A 17,503-nucleotide genomic window follows, 5' to 3' on the forward strand; every position below is an offset into this window, starting at 1 on the left:
ATGAGATTTATATTATCCCATGAAATAGCTCCCAGCATCCACCCAATCATAACTGTCCACCTATCTTTTCCAGCTGTGAATGAAGACTTTACTGAACTAAAAGGGCAGATGACTTTCAGATGCTAAGACAATCATCTGTTCACTTTTGCAACATTTGGAGAAAGACTGTCAATAATGGCTTCTAAAACACCAATCACCCAAACCATTTGCTGTTCAAGTCAGTATTTGCGTACAGGAGGGAGATGAAAACTTGGCTGAGAGGTGTGCTAATAACAACCTCGCACTCAATGTCACCAAAACCAAGGAACTGATTATGGACTTTAGGAAGGCAAAAACCAGAAGTTATGATCCAGTGACCATTAGGGGATTAGAGATGGAGAGGGTGAGCAAATTGAAAATTCCTGGGAGTCACTATCTTGGAGGTCCTTTCCTGGACCCAACATTCTGTCATTGTGAATTAAGCCCATCAGTGCCTCGACTTCCTCAGGAGTTTTCATAAGTTTGGAATGACATTGAAAACCTCAGCAAACTTCTACAGATGGAATTGTGTTGATCAGCTGCATTACAGCCTGGTAGAGGTGTACTAATACCTTGGTGCAGAAAGCCCTGCAAAGGTAGTGGGCACAGCCCAGTACATCACAGGCAAAATTCTCCCCACCATAGAGAAAATCTACAGGAACGTTGCTGTCAGAGAGAAGCAGCAATCATCAACAATCTGCACCACCCCAGGGCATGCTCTGTTCTTGCTGCTGCCATCAGGAAAGAGGTACAAGTGACACAAGACTCACACCACCAGGAGCAGAAACAGTTGCTACCCCTCCACTATCAGACTCCAAAATGTTCCATTCATTTAAGGACTCTTATTTTGCACATTATTGTTTCGTATTGCACAATTTGTTTACATTTCCCTCTTTTGTATACATATCTTTTACTTGAATACAGTTTACAGTTACTAATAAGTAGAAATTCTACCTGTCATGCATGCACTCTGACAATAAATCTGAACTTTGAACTCTTTTGCCATATTCTCTCTGACAAAATTAGGCACAAAGAACAACAGAAGTTGACATCAGCTTTCTAATTTTATGATGACCATGTCCAACAATTCAGCATCAGTACCACTTCTGCTTTTCTCACTCACCAGTTTAGCTCCACCTCCTGTTATTTCAACTTAATCCTCATTTTGCATAATATCACTCATTAGGCTCTTATGTGGTATATTTTGGGCAAATCTTAATTTTGTTTTAATCCTTTTGGATTTGCTTGATTGTTTCACTTGGAACACGTAGTTGACATATGGAGGCATAGGTGCATCACACTAGACTTCTGCTTGAAAACCACATGCTAATAACAGATTTGGATTACCTTTCAGGATTTGTACCAATTACTGAATGTGTAGCTTTAATTCAACAAGCCTTTGCTGCAGCATTTTTTAAGCCAACTGGTTTTTTTTTTCAATCCGATGAGGTTTAAAATCTATGGTGAAGGAGAATATACAACTGGATCTTCCATTTGTAAATTCAGTGCATTTCCTTGCAACGTTCCTGTTGAAACCTCAGGAACAATAGGCACAATTAGTTAGTGGAGAAATTTACGTTGATTCGGGCATCTTAATGAAGTAATAAAGACAGCTGTGTTTATTTTTGATATGCTGTTTGGTACAGAAAAGGGCATTTCAACCCACCACACCATGCTATCCTTTTTGCCAATCTGCACTCTTCACCTTTGCCTACATTAGGAACATATCCTTTTACTTAAGCATCGAATTGCTATGAAGAATAGTAATTTAATCTATTCCATCTCCTCCTCTGAGATAATTTCCATGAGTTAAAAAAAAACATGAGATCCATTTTAAAACTTCTTCCTCTCACCCTAAACTGATAACTTTTTGATAATCCTATCATGGGAAAAGTCTTTAACCATCTTCCCTATCTATGCCTCTCATAATCTTGTATCTACAACATCATCCTCAGCTTCCTTCGCTCCAGAGAAAACAAGGCCACCCTATCCGAACTCTCCCTGTAATTCAAGTCCTGCAATCCAGACAACATTAAGTGATTCTGGGTACAGCATCTGCTGCCTCCTGTAGTATGTGAATCTTCTTTACACTCTCCCCACTCTCCAGCATAATTCTATCCTTTCTAAAACTAGAACTGCACATCATATTTCAAGAGCATTTGAATGGATTAACAATGGAACATCAAGAGTGACAATGCTTTGATATTGCTGGTGTAATTGATGAATTTGCCCAAAGAATGTAAAACATTTCTGAAATGTGAAGAAGTGATGACTATTTCTGATCTGAAATTCCAAATATAGAATAAACATGAATGTATTATTGTATTTACTGCTTATTACAGTAATTGTACTCTATTGTCTTATATACATTATGAATAAAATTGCTTGCCATTACCTTTTGTATAAATCATTCTAGTTCCTTTATTCTGTTCCTTGTAAGTGCATCATGTACATGTATATACCCATACAGAAATCATATGTATTTTGCACTGATTACAAAAATACTTAATGAGCAGTTTGAAATGGGGCCTACATTTCCCATCTGGTCTGGGCCTATTACCAGATTTGCATTGGTCTGTTGAGGACCCCGACCACCCGGAACCCAGCATCTTTCAGCTACCCCTGTCGGGAAAGAGATACAGGAGTGTCAGAGCCTGCACCACAAGGATGAGAAACAGCTTCTTCTTGCAGGCAGTGAGAATGCCAAATGGCCAAAGGAACTGTTCACACTAACCATCTGAGACTCCCATATTTATGAAACAAATTGATATAAAATATGCATATTTGTTCTGTGTATGTATAGTTTGTCTGTGTCTTATGCCTGGTTGTGTGTCTGTGTGCTTTGCATTGAGGACTGGAGAAAGCTGTTTCGTCAAGTTGTACGTGTTCAATCAGATGATAATAATTTTGAACTTGAACTTAAAAATGAATAAAATGCTTGACTCATGAAAAGAAAGCATTTTATTCATATTATGCAATTTTTTTCTCCTGGTGGTCATTTATGAGGGGAAAAGAATTAAAAGTCGTGAAATAGTAAAATAAAAAGGAAATGGCAGAAACAGGTTGGACTTGGGTGCCATCCACGATGACTGGAATCCAAAGATAAATAAATTTAAAAGCCAAATTCTATGCAAGTCCAAGTTAAAACGAGAAAACATGGGAGGTCAGGTAGTTGTGTTTAATTAATCTTACGGGCATTAATTGAACTTATCAATATGAATAAATTGCTAAAATACAAAATAGTGAAATAAAAATGATCATCTTAATTTATTTCATTTAAGTTCCATAAGATTCAAATACCTGCAATAAATGACAATGTGGAAGTTGCAGTCATAAAGAATGGTCTAAATCTACAAATTAGTGCAACTGACTTCAACACCTAAATGTAAAACTACATGAGAAGATTAGTTAAAGGAGCTTTCAAGTACAAATTAAAATCATTGAGTGGCATTCAAAGCAAGCAAGTTGCAGAATGATAAATTACACATGGGTATTCGTTCACAGAATAATAAACAGCTAGAAACTTCAAAATGAAAATTGAAACCTTAAAGCACACTCCCATCTGGCCTGCAAGTTGAAACACAGAGAGGCAGAAAGAGTGAAAGAATAATTATGTTAACAATTATTTCTACGAAACTTAATTCTTCAAAAGTTTGAAAAGCTTTGAAATTTATGTAGAATACCTGCCATGAAGTATGGTAATATTTGAGCTGATTAACCAGGACTGTGTTTGTGAAAATCATCACCCTTTAGAGGTCAATCAAACAGGTTAAGTAAATTTGCAAAATTGCCCTGCGGTCAGGATGTTTCCTTCGTGCATCTGCAGCACATACAGGATGAATTTTCTTCTTTCCCTCATGACATCCCACCAGTAAGCAAAGATTGATTTGGTCCATATGGCAGAAATGTCCACGTATTAAGAACAGTGAAAAATCAATCATGTTCTGAGAAACAAGACTTCATAAAAGAGAAGGCAGTTGCAAGTTAAGTTCATAACTTAACTGATGGCATCAAGAAAAGAAGGGTTTACTTTATGATGTTCAATATTTATACTGACAGTCCATCAGTTTAGATTTCTACTGGATATTGAGATATTCCATTTTATCACAAATTGTTCAGTTCCCCAAGAGAATGTTAAACAGCTTGTAAAGATTCAGTCCAATTTATTCTAATTTTACTTGTCGCGCTTTTATGCATTTCATTTGATTCAAATTATTGATGTCACTGATCATTTTTGAGAAGAGCTTCTATTAACATCATCTTTGGAGGAGAATTTTCAGAGTGCATTTGTATTCCAAATCAACTTCTTCCCACGAAGGCAAAAAAAAAGACCATAATCTTTATCTGCAATTGTCAGGGAATGTAGGAAAATTTCCTCATGGATATCCAGTTACTATTAGGTTGTCAGATCCAACTAAAATGCTTGTAATGCTTTTTGCTCACTATATCTTTATGACTCATCATGAATGATTATTAATGTTTTGAAAATAACAGTATCCCACGAGGGGTCCGAAAACAGAATTTACCAACAGAATTTCACAGTGCAGTCCACACTTTCAAGATACAACCATATAGGATCACAAGAAATAGATACAGGGCTAGGTCATCACTGTACAAAATCCTCTATCACTTTCTCAAATGATAGAATTCTGGACTGGTGAACCCATCTTGTTTGTCCCCTGCAATAAAAATGTATTCCAAACCTCTTAGCATGGTGCTTGTGGGAAATCCTGTGCTCAATGATGACCCAATCAATTCATACTGTCATACCTTTTATTGGCTGGGACCTTGCTCAGTACTATAAGATGAGCGAGCCTGAACAAGACTTGCCAACAAAAAGTGACATCCAGGCTTAGCCAAATGTCAAACCATCTAGGCCTCAGAATGCCATTGAATATCCATGATAGTGAGAAACATTCCAATATATTCAGATACTTGGACCAACCATCATAGTCACCTTCCTGTAGCTTCATCTCCTAGACTACTTCCTCCCATTTCTGGTGCGCTGTCCCACTTCAGTTTTAAATTGCCAACCTCCTAATGTGTAACCATGTCACCTAGAAACATCTACCTTGTCATGTCCTCTTAAGATCTTGTATATTTCAATACCACCATTAATTCTTATAAATTCTAAAGAGTACAGATTTTACAGAGCAATCATTACTTTATTGGTACAAACAATGAGAAAAGTATCTGAATATTCTATTGGAATATATTAACTTATCCAATTAAAAGTAAAAGCAAATCCTAATTAATTAACAGCAAGAAATTATTTTATAACCAAGTTTCTTTGCAACAATTCTACTCCATTAAAGTAACGGTCCTCATGGTTTCTTTGCCAGATCTATCCTGGGGCACATTTCCTAATCTCACTACTAGAGAAGTGCAGCGACAGATAAAATCCTGGAGGAACTCAGTGGGTCTGGCAGCATCCATGGAAAGCAATATATAGTCAACATTTTGGGCAATAATCTTTCACCAGGAATAGCAACATTAGCAAGAAGTGGGAAGAAACATGAATAGAAGGATGTGGGGGAATGGGGAGCAGCTTGGGTTGCTATGTGATCTAGTTTCAGGAGGAATCTAATGCTGGATTGCCACCAGAGAGTTGACACCGAAGAGCAGCATAGATCAGGGCATAGAGGAAGCAGGAATAGTACACTTGGTCTTCAAGCCCTCCTGGCCTTTTCATATGCTGTCTTAGGCTTCAACTATTTTATTGCCAGTTGCACAGAGCCATTTATTCCCCAGTCTTTCAAAAGTTTATCTACTTCCTCTTTAAATACCTCAATCTTCCAGCTTCCACAACCTTTCATGACATGAATTCCAGAGATTCACCACTCTCTGCAAAAACTTCAATTCTTTTTATTGTCATGTAAATAGTTCAGAACATGCAATATTACACAAAATTGCCTTTTGCCTGGTCAGGCCATCAGAGATACAGTGTATTTAATTCTGGGAACGTAAAGCTCCCTATTATCTCCACCCCAGTACCATTGATGCAGACAGAACAGTGAGTTACTCTTCATGTGGTCTCTGACTAGCTCCTTAGACTTGCTAATATTTAGAGAGAGATTGCTGTCATGACAGTCTATCTCCTTTCTGTATTCGGTCTTGACATTGCTTGAGATCACACCTACAATGGTGGTGTGGTCTTCAAATGTATCGATGACGATGGAGAGTGTTCAGCTACGAAATCTTACGTGTACAGGGAGCACAGTAGGGGGCTGAGTACCACTGTGATCATGGAGGAGATCCAGTCTCCAATCATCACTGCTTGCAGTCTGCTGGACATAAAGTCAAGGATCCAATTGCTGAGGAAAATGTTCACACTGCATTTGTTGACAACATAATTGTTATAGGTGTGACCTCAAGCAATGTCAAGACTGAATAGTGAAAGGAGATAGAATCTCAGGGTTTCTGGATGAGTTTACTTGGTATTTGGTGAAGGTAGAGATTAGTCAAAGGATAATCGTCTGGCACAAGTCTCCTTGATACGCACATGTTCCAGGCTGAGGGACTGACCAGGGAGAATCATCTGCTGTGGACATATGGCAGCGGGAGGCGAATCGAAGTGGGTCAAGGCTGGCTGGGAGGCTGGAATTAATGTGAGCCATAACCAGCACTTGAACCACTTCATAATAGGTGACAGAGCCACAGGGCAGTAAACATTAAGGCCCATTATTAGGTTTTTATTTTGATACTGAGATGATGGTGGCCTTCTGAAAGGAGGTGGGAATGTCAGCCTGTTGCACAGAGAGGTTAAAGATGTTCATGAATACTCCCACCATCTGTTCTGCATGGGTTCTCAAAAATTTAGCAAATAGGATTCAAATCTGGTTCAAATTAGTTATAGCAGGATTTCGACAAATCCACACTGGAAGTAATACCTCACTGAGTCAAAATAAGTAAAGCAATAAATAAAGCAGAGTGCCAGCAGCTTATTTGTAAATCACCTGCATCCAATGCTACTAATTTATGAAGGTTTAGATAGTTTCATAAGCTGACCCATGGGAAGACCAGTAGGAATGGAACTACAAATGATATCAGAGACCCTTGGGTTAAAAGAAGAATGCACAAGAACTCTGCAAGAATTCCCTAATCTAATGACAGTCTAACAACCCTGCCGGAGGGGCATTTTGTGTAATCACCAGATGGGAACAAGACTCTGCTGCAATGTCCTTTATTCACAAGGTTTAATGAAGAATGGGAACCTGAGTGGAAATTACCAAAAGAGGAAAAACTCTGTTTCATTTCGGAAATAATTAAACGTTGGTGACCTGATACTAAAGTTGCCATGTTAGGGAACTGGTATTATTGAATCAGAGAATACCAGCTCAAACTGGATTATTCAAGATTATTTTATCATCATTTAATAAAACAGAAAATGTGATATTACTCAAAATTTCCTTTAGTCTACCATCAGGCAGACAAACATTCGCTATGAACAGGAATTGCCCAGCGCCCCGAACAATCAGAGAAAGAGAAGCAAAAGAGTTGCCCCAGAGCATTGTGTTCATGGAGAGGCCTCCAGCACTCCTGCAGCCACACAGTCTTCAGTCCAAACCATCAGCATCCTGAGCTCATGGCTCAATCAGCACCCCACTCGCGTCCCAGTTCTGATACCCGGTATCCCTTCAGCCAGATTTTAGCTGTTTGCAGCCTGGTGTGAGTCCCTTGACAGCAGTCACCAGCAGCCAGCATGGATTCCTCACCTCAAGTCACCAACAGCCCACCATCTGTGTGTTCTTCTGGCTTAGAGCCTCTTGTTAGTCCTCCTCTGTGGCAACCATCCCATGGGTCATATCCTCTGCTTCTCCTTCTCAAACTGGGTTGGGGGTGGGGGTGTTGTCTCCCTGTTTTCTGATGCCATGTGCCAGTCCTGTTTACCCAGAGTCTGAAACTCCTTGTGTCTGCTGCCATACATAGGCATCGCTAACTTGGGCCCAGATCCCGTGGTCGCAAGATTTTAAAATAAACAACAGTCATTTCCTTTAATGGGTCATTTTAAAGCCTGGATCAGCTGACGGCTCAAACTAGGAGATTGGACCCCGTGAGGGAGCACTGAGCCTCTGATCTCCGCTCTCTGTGGGTCCTTGCCAGCAGTAGTGCTGCCATTACAGCACCTTTGCCATTTTGTTTTTACAGACATACAGACACTGAGAACATTGAATTTAATGGTTTGTTTTGCAAGTCTGCAAATAAAAAGACAAAACTAAATGACAATAAATGAGGTTGTTGGAATGCTATAAAGAATTAACTATTCACCTCTTTACTTTGGGGAAAAATATCTATCACTTTAATCCAGACTCTTTACGGCCTGCATGCAAATCCTGTCCCCACTTGCAGTCAGGTTTGGATAGAGCATGTTGACCTTACAACCCCAAATCTGGATAATGACTTTTCAAGAGATTTTTGTAGTGTTACCTGAGGTCATCCAGATTGGAAACACTCTTGCTTAGGATGCTTTTCTCCCGTCTGAGTTTTCTAATCTCCACTCGGAGCAACCGAATATCATCCACCCGCTGCCTGTATTGTATCTCGCCTTTGTTCAACATGGACTGCTGAATCTTAATCTTTTCATACAGCAATGCTAGCTCATCATTGCGGCGTACAAGCTGAGTCCCCAAAATATCTCTCTCATTGATGACCTGGTGAAAATATTGGAAAATAGTTAATTTATGGAAGCAATGTGGAAACATGACAGTACAAAGAAATCATGTAACCAGTGAAGAGGTTGAGTAAAAATAAATCTGAACAGTTCAGGCTTTGCAGCTTAAAACAACAAGGGTGGAATTCCTGCATTTAGAGGCATATAATATGCTTAATGGTCCATAATATTTGCTAATAGGAATATAATGGGATAATTATGAACCTATAAATTAAGACTGCTCAGAAAATATTGAAAATTGATTTCAAATAACCTTTAGCGGTTAGTTCAGCAAAGAAAAGAAGGAAAATGTCCACTATGTAATTGCTATAGAAGAACATCACAAGCATCTTCCACCTGAGAATGGCAGCAGCAACAATACATCAGGAGTGGCCAACGAGCTTATTGTAAGAGCTACAGATGATAAACTTCAGATGTTTGAGAGCCACAGTACATGAAAAAATATCACATACACATTTTTACTCTTACATACACATTTTGTTCCAAAAGTTTTCATAGTTTTTAAACTGCTGAATAGTATTAGTTTCAAAAACCAAAATGTAAACATACCATATATACTCGTGTTATATTCGAATTTTGTGGACCAATTTTTTTTTGGGGGGGGGGTAAAATTTAGGGCATCAACTACCTTTTAATTGTGGTAAGTGCCTTTTTGTTCAGGGTGTCAGGATCTCAGACAAACAGGTGGCATACATACCAAATATTTTCTATTGCAAGGTATGCCCACTAAAACTACCATTGTGAGCACCAATTCCTTCCTCAGCCAACACATTTCCATGAGCATTATATGTCAAAGAGTCACATGTTTTTATACTAAAGCTAGGTACAGAAAAGACATAGCATGACGCTGTAATGGTGCCAGACACCAGAGTTTGAATCCACACTGTCTGTAAGGAGTTTGTACATTCTCCTTGCATCTGTGTGGGTTTTCCCTGATGCTCCAGTTTTTCACCCATACTCCAAAACTTTGTAGGTTAATTTGAGTTGTAGGTGCAATTGATGACATGAGTTGAAATGGCCAGAATCAACTTCTACCATGCTATAAATAAAATTTTTAAAATGTAAATAAGTTTTAAGGAAGGTCATAGAGGTAGAGAATGGAATGAAAAGAATTCCAATGTGGGCTTCGCACAGATAAGTCATAGCTGACACTGATGAAGCAATAAGGTGGAAAACACAAAGAAGTCAGCTTCAGAGGGCTACAATGGTGGGAGAGTCGATCAAAGAGAAGTGAGCACTGTGTCTGCAATACAAATCATTTGTATTTATTCTTTTAAATATGGCACTGCTTGATAATATATCCAAATGCAACTGGGTGAAAGTCTTAACCCAGTCCATAAACTTAATTTGTACATTTCCTTATGTCTTTTGAGCATTTGTGCCCTTTACCTTGTCTACCTTATTTCTGAAAAGTAACCAGACACCAGAGCAACAGCCACTGTAATACAAGAGTTGGAGGGTGTAACTAATAAACATTGGCTGAATAGAAGTTAGACACGTTTTAGGTCATGGGGAAGGTTGGGATCCTCTGCTGACAAACTGTTGTCAGAGGGAAATTCACCTCTGGATGGTTATGGTTACAAACAATGTACAAGAACTCCATTCTATTGAAAACCAGTGACTCTCACTGGAAGTTGATGTGTTGGGGCAGAGCAGTTGATTATATGTCCCACACCATTTCCCATTATTGCTAACATCCCAGGCTAATTTAATGGCCTGCAAATACAACATCAGCAGTCTACAAATTTGGGCTCAGAGTAAAATTCACTGACAAATCCATTCAACTCCTTGTATATGCTCCCACCAAGGAAGTTAAGAGCACACAGAGAACAAAGTGTTTGGATAAAGATCAATCCTGAAAATGAAAAGTAAAATACAGAAATTATACAAAAAAAATTGGTGTATAACAGAAGTGTTCTGATGGCTGACATTTGGCATTTCAACAACCCTATCATTTTTAAAATAAGCCCACAGTTATGAAGCATTCAATTACATAAAGTATTGGTGATTTTAGAGCAGAAGGTCTCTTACTCCTGTGCCTCATACCTGATCTAATTCTTTTTTCTGTCGGATCCTCTCTGCATCAGCTTCTTCAATAATCCTCAGAAGTTTTCTTTCCTCGATCTCTTGATTTTCAATGAAAATCCTGGTGTCCTGTGCCTTTTGCCTCATCCTCTGCACCTCAGTCTATGGTTAGGAGAGAAAATGGAAAAAATAGTGAATGGGAATAAACAATAGTTTGAAAATTCAATGATCTGCATGCAGCCAAATGGAACACAAGTTTCATTATACATATATATATTATTACACCATTACATAATTTTACATTTGATGTCATGTAGGACTTAAGATGGGTTCTTATCCACTCTAAATGCCAGTCCATCAAGGTCACTATTTCCAACAAATTGCAGATCAAATTGATCACCAAATCATAAAAATTAGAAGTTTGTCATCCATTACACTCAGCAAGTATGTTTAGATTGATAAATTTATATTCACCAAGGAACTATTGCAAACACAAAAGACCCCAACATTATTTTGAATGAATTCAAATTCAGATTCCAAAAGGATGAAAAATTGTTAATTTTGCATAGAGGTCTTTTCAGAAATATCTCTCATATTTTTTCCTTTTCCCAATAGAATGCAACTCATCTCCATTTTGCTGCGATCATTAGGGTATGCAGTGGACTGCTGTTTACTGGAGAACTTTCAAAACTCATCTGAGCAGAAAATAATTTGCAAAGAACAAGGAAGCTAAATGGCCAAAGTGGTCATCTGTGTTCTTGGTTTGACTCAATAACAATAGAGAAACAGTATGCATATCTAGTTAACAAAGATATGTTGACCTCTTCAAACATGCAAAAGTGCTTTTGACTATTTTTTCATCCATACAACTGAAAATGTTTGATCCCCTGAGCTGTTGGTTGTGGCTTCTGCCACTTCTAATATCCATGGCCAACAAAATCTAGAATAATTGCTATTGATTATAGATTTGATGAGCAGAGAACTGAGTACATCTATTTTCCTTCCAAAAAAAAAATATTGGATTTTGTCAGGTTTTCCATGATTTCAGGATGCACGGAACACACTTTACAGCCAGTTAAGTACATCTGAAGTGCAGTACAGAAAAAGCACCAGCCAATTTGCACACAGCAATGTGACAATTGCTTTTAGTTGTGGTTGGTTGAGAGATCAACGTTAACCAGAACATTAGGGATAACCTTCTGCAGCAGTGCATGAAAGGGTCTCAATAGGACTTGAATCAGCAATAATCTAGCCCAGAGGCAAGAGTGTGTCCACTGAGCCAAAATCATCCTGAACCAAGCAGCAATAACCACCCACTCAACCTGTTAAGAGAAAATACCATCGGCCAATTTTTCATGACATATTTGGGGGTGGGAACTTTTACACAGGTCATACTTTTGACCGCAGCAAGTACCTGCATTATTCAATACATTAGGAGCTCGGATGGCCGCAACTGGGTGTTAAGTCCGCATTTGGCGCATCAGGAGTTCAATTCGGTGGCTGGGGGTAAGGACAGAGTCTGTGGCCAGGGCATCGGGAGTACAAATGTTCAGGCGGCCGAGGTGAGGGACAACCGTTGGGGTGTCAGGAGCTCCTGTGGGCGGGTGTCTGGGTCAAGCATTTGTGGTCAGGGTATCGGGAGCTCAGATGGGTGGGGAGTTGGGGCCAAAAAAAGTGGGGGATTGATTGACTTTTACACAGATCATACAAAAACACAATTTTTGGGCCTAAAAATGGAGTTCAACTATTACATGGTACCAACGAATTCACGAGTATATGTGGTTACAAAAAAAATAGTTACAAAAAGAATAAGATGATGGCTTGCAAAGAATCACATCTACTGGCAACCTAGTGGGTGCAACAATTAGCCAGTGCTTGGAGGATCAAGTAGGATCAAACAACAAGAAATGTAGCTTGGCATTTACAAAGGGAATCTTAAGAATCAGTGTCTTGTTCAATCATCGGCCACCCTCCACTCAAGTGCATAGAAAATGAATTGGAAAAAATGGATGTAGATAGTGGAAATGATTTGTGGTAATGGGCAGAGCATCAAGTGTGAATGCAGGAGGAATATTTAATCACCGTCATATTGGAAAGTATTGACGTTCTGTCACAATTTTTACAAACGCCTGTCACAACACAAAGAAAATAGGAATAAGAAGCACTTACATTTATATTTACTTTTATCACACCCCAGGAATAACATGTTACTTTGAAGGGCAGTCACTATTGTCCAGACAAACAGCATTGTAGATGCCCTCAGAGAGCACTACCGCATATAAATTGCATCAATGCTCAGTTCTGTTGTTATGGGGATGTTGATTTAAGGGGATTAGGATCACCATGACTTTCAGGGAACTCCTGCTCTACTTAAAACAGTTGTATCATTCTTGAGTAGAAATGGCAAATAGATATCAGTGTAACGCTACCTTCTTTTCTGACAGTACCACTCCAGCTCTTTGAGTCTGAGGTATTTATGTTTGGAGGCTGATATCTTTAATATCGCTGAGAAACACAAAAAACTTCAGACGCTGGAAATTTGGGCAAACACTGAAATGCTGGAAGCATCCACAGATAGAAATTACGCCAACATTTTAGGTCAGAATAATTTATCAAGATTCAAGTAGGAAGGGGTGATGTCAAGGGAGAAAGAAAATGGAAAGGGAAAGAAGCTGGGGAGGGGCTAAGACACAAGAAAGTGAGAGAGGTGGAGAGACAAGTGGGGAGAGGGGAACAGTAAGAACAGAAGTAGGTAAAGAGATGGAAACAGATCGAAGTGGAGGTTTGCTAAAATTTAAAAAATTGATGTTTATGCTGTTGGTTTTTCAGGCAGTCCAGAAGGAATGTGTATTCTTTCTCATCTTGACAATGGACGAGGCCAAGGACAGGCATGTCTGTGTGGGAATGATAGGGGAATTTAAGTGGTTTGCACTGGAACTTCAAGCTTTGACCCAATGACAGAACATGAGTATGTGGTGAGGCAGTCACCTAGCCTGTGTTTGGAGAGGAAGAGGACATGGCAAGAATACTAAATACTGCATAACTGGTACAGTGCATCCCCTTTACAGCAGGAAAGCACTCTTTTCACAGACTATAACCAGCTGCCATTGAAGCTTCAACTGGTTTTCAATCATTCGCTGAAATCTGTTATTAACTTTCCTCGATATTCACATAGAGGCCTGGCAATGTTCTTTGATTAGTATTCCAAGATATCAAAAGTGCTGAAACTTCAATTCATTATCATTGATTGGCTATGATCAAATATTTCCTATTTTCATGAAATTACATGTGTTAGGTGTGGTGGGGAGGCGGGAGGCAAAGGTCAAATTTTGCTTCAATCTGAGCTTTTGTTTCTAAGAGTTGAGCTCATGATCAAAAATGGAAAATTGTGATAATGAGAACCTCAGTTGTTCTAAGTCACTTCATGAAGGGTCTGACAAAAAAGTTTTGAAAAGTTAAAACACTGAGTATTTTTATTCTTTGTAGGGTATGGATATCACTGAAAAAGCTAGCATTAATTGCAAACACATAATTACCCCTGGTTTGTTGGAAGATTTAAGAATTAACCCTATTTGGTGAGGTATTAGATGGTCAAAGCCCATCCCAAACTTGTTCTTAGCCAATATTCACATTTATAGAGTTGTACAACAGAGGGAAAAGCCCTTTTGCCTACCATATCCCTACAAACCAAGTGCCTTTATGAGAGCCACTGCCAGATTTTTCTTGGAGAAAATTCCACCGTTCATGGCTATTGTCACAGAGACAAAATTTTTACTCCAAAATTGTATAATTAATGTTGGGTGTAATTGAGCAGCATGGGTGTCTTCTACCGTGTCATTTGTGGTGTTGAATTTGAAATCTAAGTGTTAAGATAACTAGGCCAATATTAAACGTGAAGCTATCACACCCAACTGAATAGGATACAAAATATCACTTGCAGATTAGTTTAATAAGGCAAAAACAATCATTGCAATAATTCCACAATACTTTTAGTGCATCTTTCTCCTTCTCCATGCGCTGATATTCCAAGTGCTGTTTCACAAGTGCAGCTTCCTTTGTGCTAATCTCTTCTTTTAGCTGATCGATATGATGATGCATGATCTTCAGTTTTCGTTTCATCTCTGCTATCTCATCCTTAAAAACAGAAATAATGAAAGTGAATCCATATATTCCATTAAATTAAAAGACAAGTGTGATGTGTTTTTTTTTGATTCTTCACCAGTAATTAATTCATATTCATAAATGTTCTTATCTTGGTCCTGTTGATTAAGCAGCAGAGTGCAGAACCATTGTCACCCTTTCTATAACTACAGTAAAACCTTGGGTATCCATCAGCCTCAAGCAACTGGCAAAAAAAAGAGGAAAATATATTTTTTAAAAATAAATAAGAATAAAATAATCAGTAAAAAAAAAGCAAGTTAAAAATTGTAAAGTAAAAGTTCTCTGAAGTAACACATAAATCTTTGGTGAAGGTGGGAGAAAATATTCAGCCTTGGTCATGCATTGCTCTTAGCAGCTGTTTGAATAAAGTTGTGTGATCCAGGATGAAGAGTTGGTTGATGCCACTTGGCATTGGGGTGACTCTCTTAAAGTATCTCCTATCCCTGCTTAGTAAGAGGCTTTATCTGAAAGCTTGGAGAGGTGGTGGGGGGCTTGGGGCATTAATTATCTATAATATTATTGTTAATCATCCGAGCTCTATGGAGGGGGAGGAAGGAGCAAATGTAGTGAAAGTTCAATGTTTTTAAAGAATGTGACTGAAAATAAAGAATCAGAATTTATTGTCATGAATATTTAAGTTAAATGTTTTAAGATTTCAATATTCGTGCAAGTTTGTTCAGTGTAGGGACAGTATAGCATTTATTCTTTTTATAGTGTTTATTCTTAGCGGTGGTGTTATTAGTTAGGCATTGAAAGAGTAAATCTCATGCAACCAAAAAATACACTTATCCGAAATCCACCAATCCACACAGATGCTTGATAACAGCGGTTTTACTCTATAATCTATTTGCGAAAATGAAAGTAAATCCCAGGAGTTCATAGACATTGTTAGTAGATAAGGGCTTTGAAGCCAGCATCAACCTTGCTCACTCAGTTTTTATGCCTTCTTACACATTTTTAAACAGGAACTGCAATTATTTTTACTTTGCCAATGCTGGGCAATAAAGCCAATCATAATGTACTGCATCTGTCCCAGATGAGAATGAATTGCACAGATCGGAGAACTTGCTCATCTTTCTGGCTCAGTTTATTGCTGGGTAAATGATGAATGGACTGGCAACTCACTGAAGTTTAATATAAACACAAACCATTACTGCCCCAATAGCCAGGATATAATTGATGTTATCAATATTATTGATGACTTTTTACCTATTGATAATGATAAACATTCTGAAGTCTGATAGCAAACAAATCCCTAGTAATGTTTTAATGTGGAGTTGGGACCTATTTCAAGGTAACATTTCATTCTGTAACATTTTCATAGCAATTGCACTTTGGGAAAAAAAAATGAGATACAAAAATTATATATTGATCTTGTAGTAACAGCTTCTGGAAATAACACAGTGTGTGCCTTGAAATTAAATAGCACCTATACAAGGTGCATTAAAACATCAATTTTACTGTTGTTACCAAATCATCCTCCTCCCTCCAACACATATACCCTATTGCTGGCCCACAATATTGACTTAAAAGCCATGAGAAACAGCAATGAGGGGATTTGCATACACAAACAAGTACTGAAATAGGACTTGAACAATTTATAGGAACTTGTTTATTTAGTACATCTTGATATATTGTTGGGCAATAGAGAAGGATATTTTGCCCTTGCTGGCAAACTCCACACGGCACCCACAAACATTGTGTCTTCCAGGGAAGAGACAAAGACAGCAAGGGAGAGAGAGATGGCTTTTACATTCACTCAAAAGGAACATTGAAGGCTTCATTATTAAGATACTTGCACGCCAGGGAGGCCAGAAGATCCACAAGAAAAGCCTGACTGAAAATGATATCAGTTGGTTCCTCTGGATGTAAGAATTCCTTCACAATGAAATAATATGAGAATATTGCTGTGGTCTGTGCAGAGATCTGTGTATCCTATTTAACCACAGGTGAGGAACTGGAAGATTGCTCATGTTGGGTCTTTAAGAGCAGGAGTGATAAGCCAGGGAACTACACTCCAGTGTGCCTAATAACAATGGTAGGAAAGTTATCAGAAGGAATTCCAAAGGACAGGATTTATTTACATTTGGAAAGACAATTAATGATTAAGGATTTGTGTGTGGAAAATCAAGTCTCACCAAGCAGAAGAAGTAATCTTTCCAATCCTATCCAAGAGAACTGCCAAGAACAAAACTACAGCATTGTCATTCTCAGTAAAGCTTTCATCACTGTTTGTCATAAGGCTCCATGTTCAAGGTATTGTCACATGTTCAAAGAGGCAGTGATAGAAGTTGATTTCCAAGTTGATGACCAGTGGGTATCTCGTACATAGTAGAATAAGTAAGACAGTACAAAAGTGCAGAGTTACTGAAAGAGATCAGTTGGTATGGAGTCAAGGCAACATCATTTTAATAATTCAGAGTTCATTGAGGAGTCTGATAACAGCAGGAAAGAAACTGTCCTTAAATCTGGTGGAGTGATCTCATACTCGCGAACTTTATTCCTGAAAAGAGGAGAGATGCGAAGCATATGTGAGCAGGATGGGGAGAATCTTTCAACATGTTTGCTGCTATTCCAAGGCAGAAGGAGTTATAGATGGAGTTGTTGGTAGGGAGGGGATACGCGTGG

The 17,503-nt window shown here is 38.5% G+C and overlaps 1 protein-coding gene across 5 annotated transcripts in view; it reads right to left on the bottom strand.

Moving 5' to 3' along the window:
• The window catches only part of cfap58 (cilia and flagella associated protein 58), a 189,611-nt gene that overhangs the window by 118,173 nt on the left and 53,935 nt on the right, over window positions 1-17,503 (bottom strand). For 4 of the 5 annotated variants that reach the window (XM_069900099.1, XM_069900096.1, XM_069900097.1 and 1 more), the window contains exons 11-13: window positions 14,702-14,848; window positions 10,736-10,876; window positions 8,446-8,669 (exon numbers count right to left, since the gene is read on the bottom strand). In XM_069900099.1, coding sequence (XP_069756200.1) covers window positions 8,446-8,669; window positions 10,736-10,876; window positions 14,702-14,848 — 512 coding nt within the window. Of the gene's footprint in view, window positions 1-2,552; window positions 2,641-8,445; window positions 8,670-10,735; window positions 10,877-14,701; window positions 14,849-17,503 lie in introns of those variants that run through there. The other variant, XM_069900100.1, reaches the window with a different exon arrangement.

The sequence above is a fragment of the Narcine bancroftii genome, chromosome 10 (genome assembly GCF_036971445.1).
Source record: "Narcine bancroftii isolate sNarBan1 chromosome 10, sNarBan1.hap1, whole genome shotgun sequence".
NCBI classification, from domain to species: Eukaryota; Metazoa; Chordata; class Chondrichthyes; order Torpediniformes; family Narcinidae; genus Narcine; species Narcine bancroftii.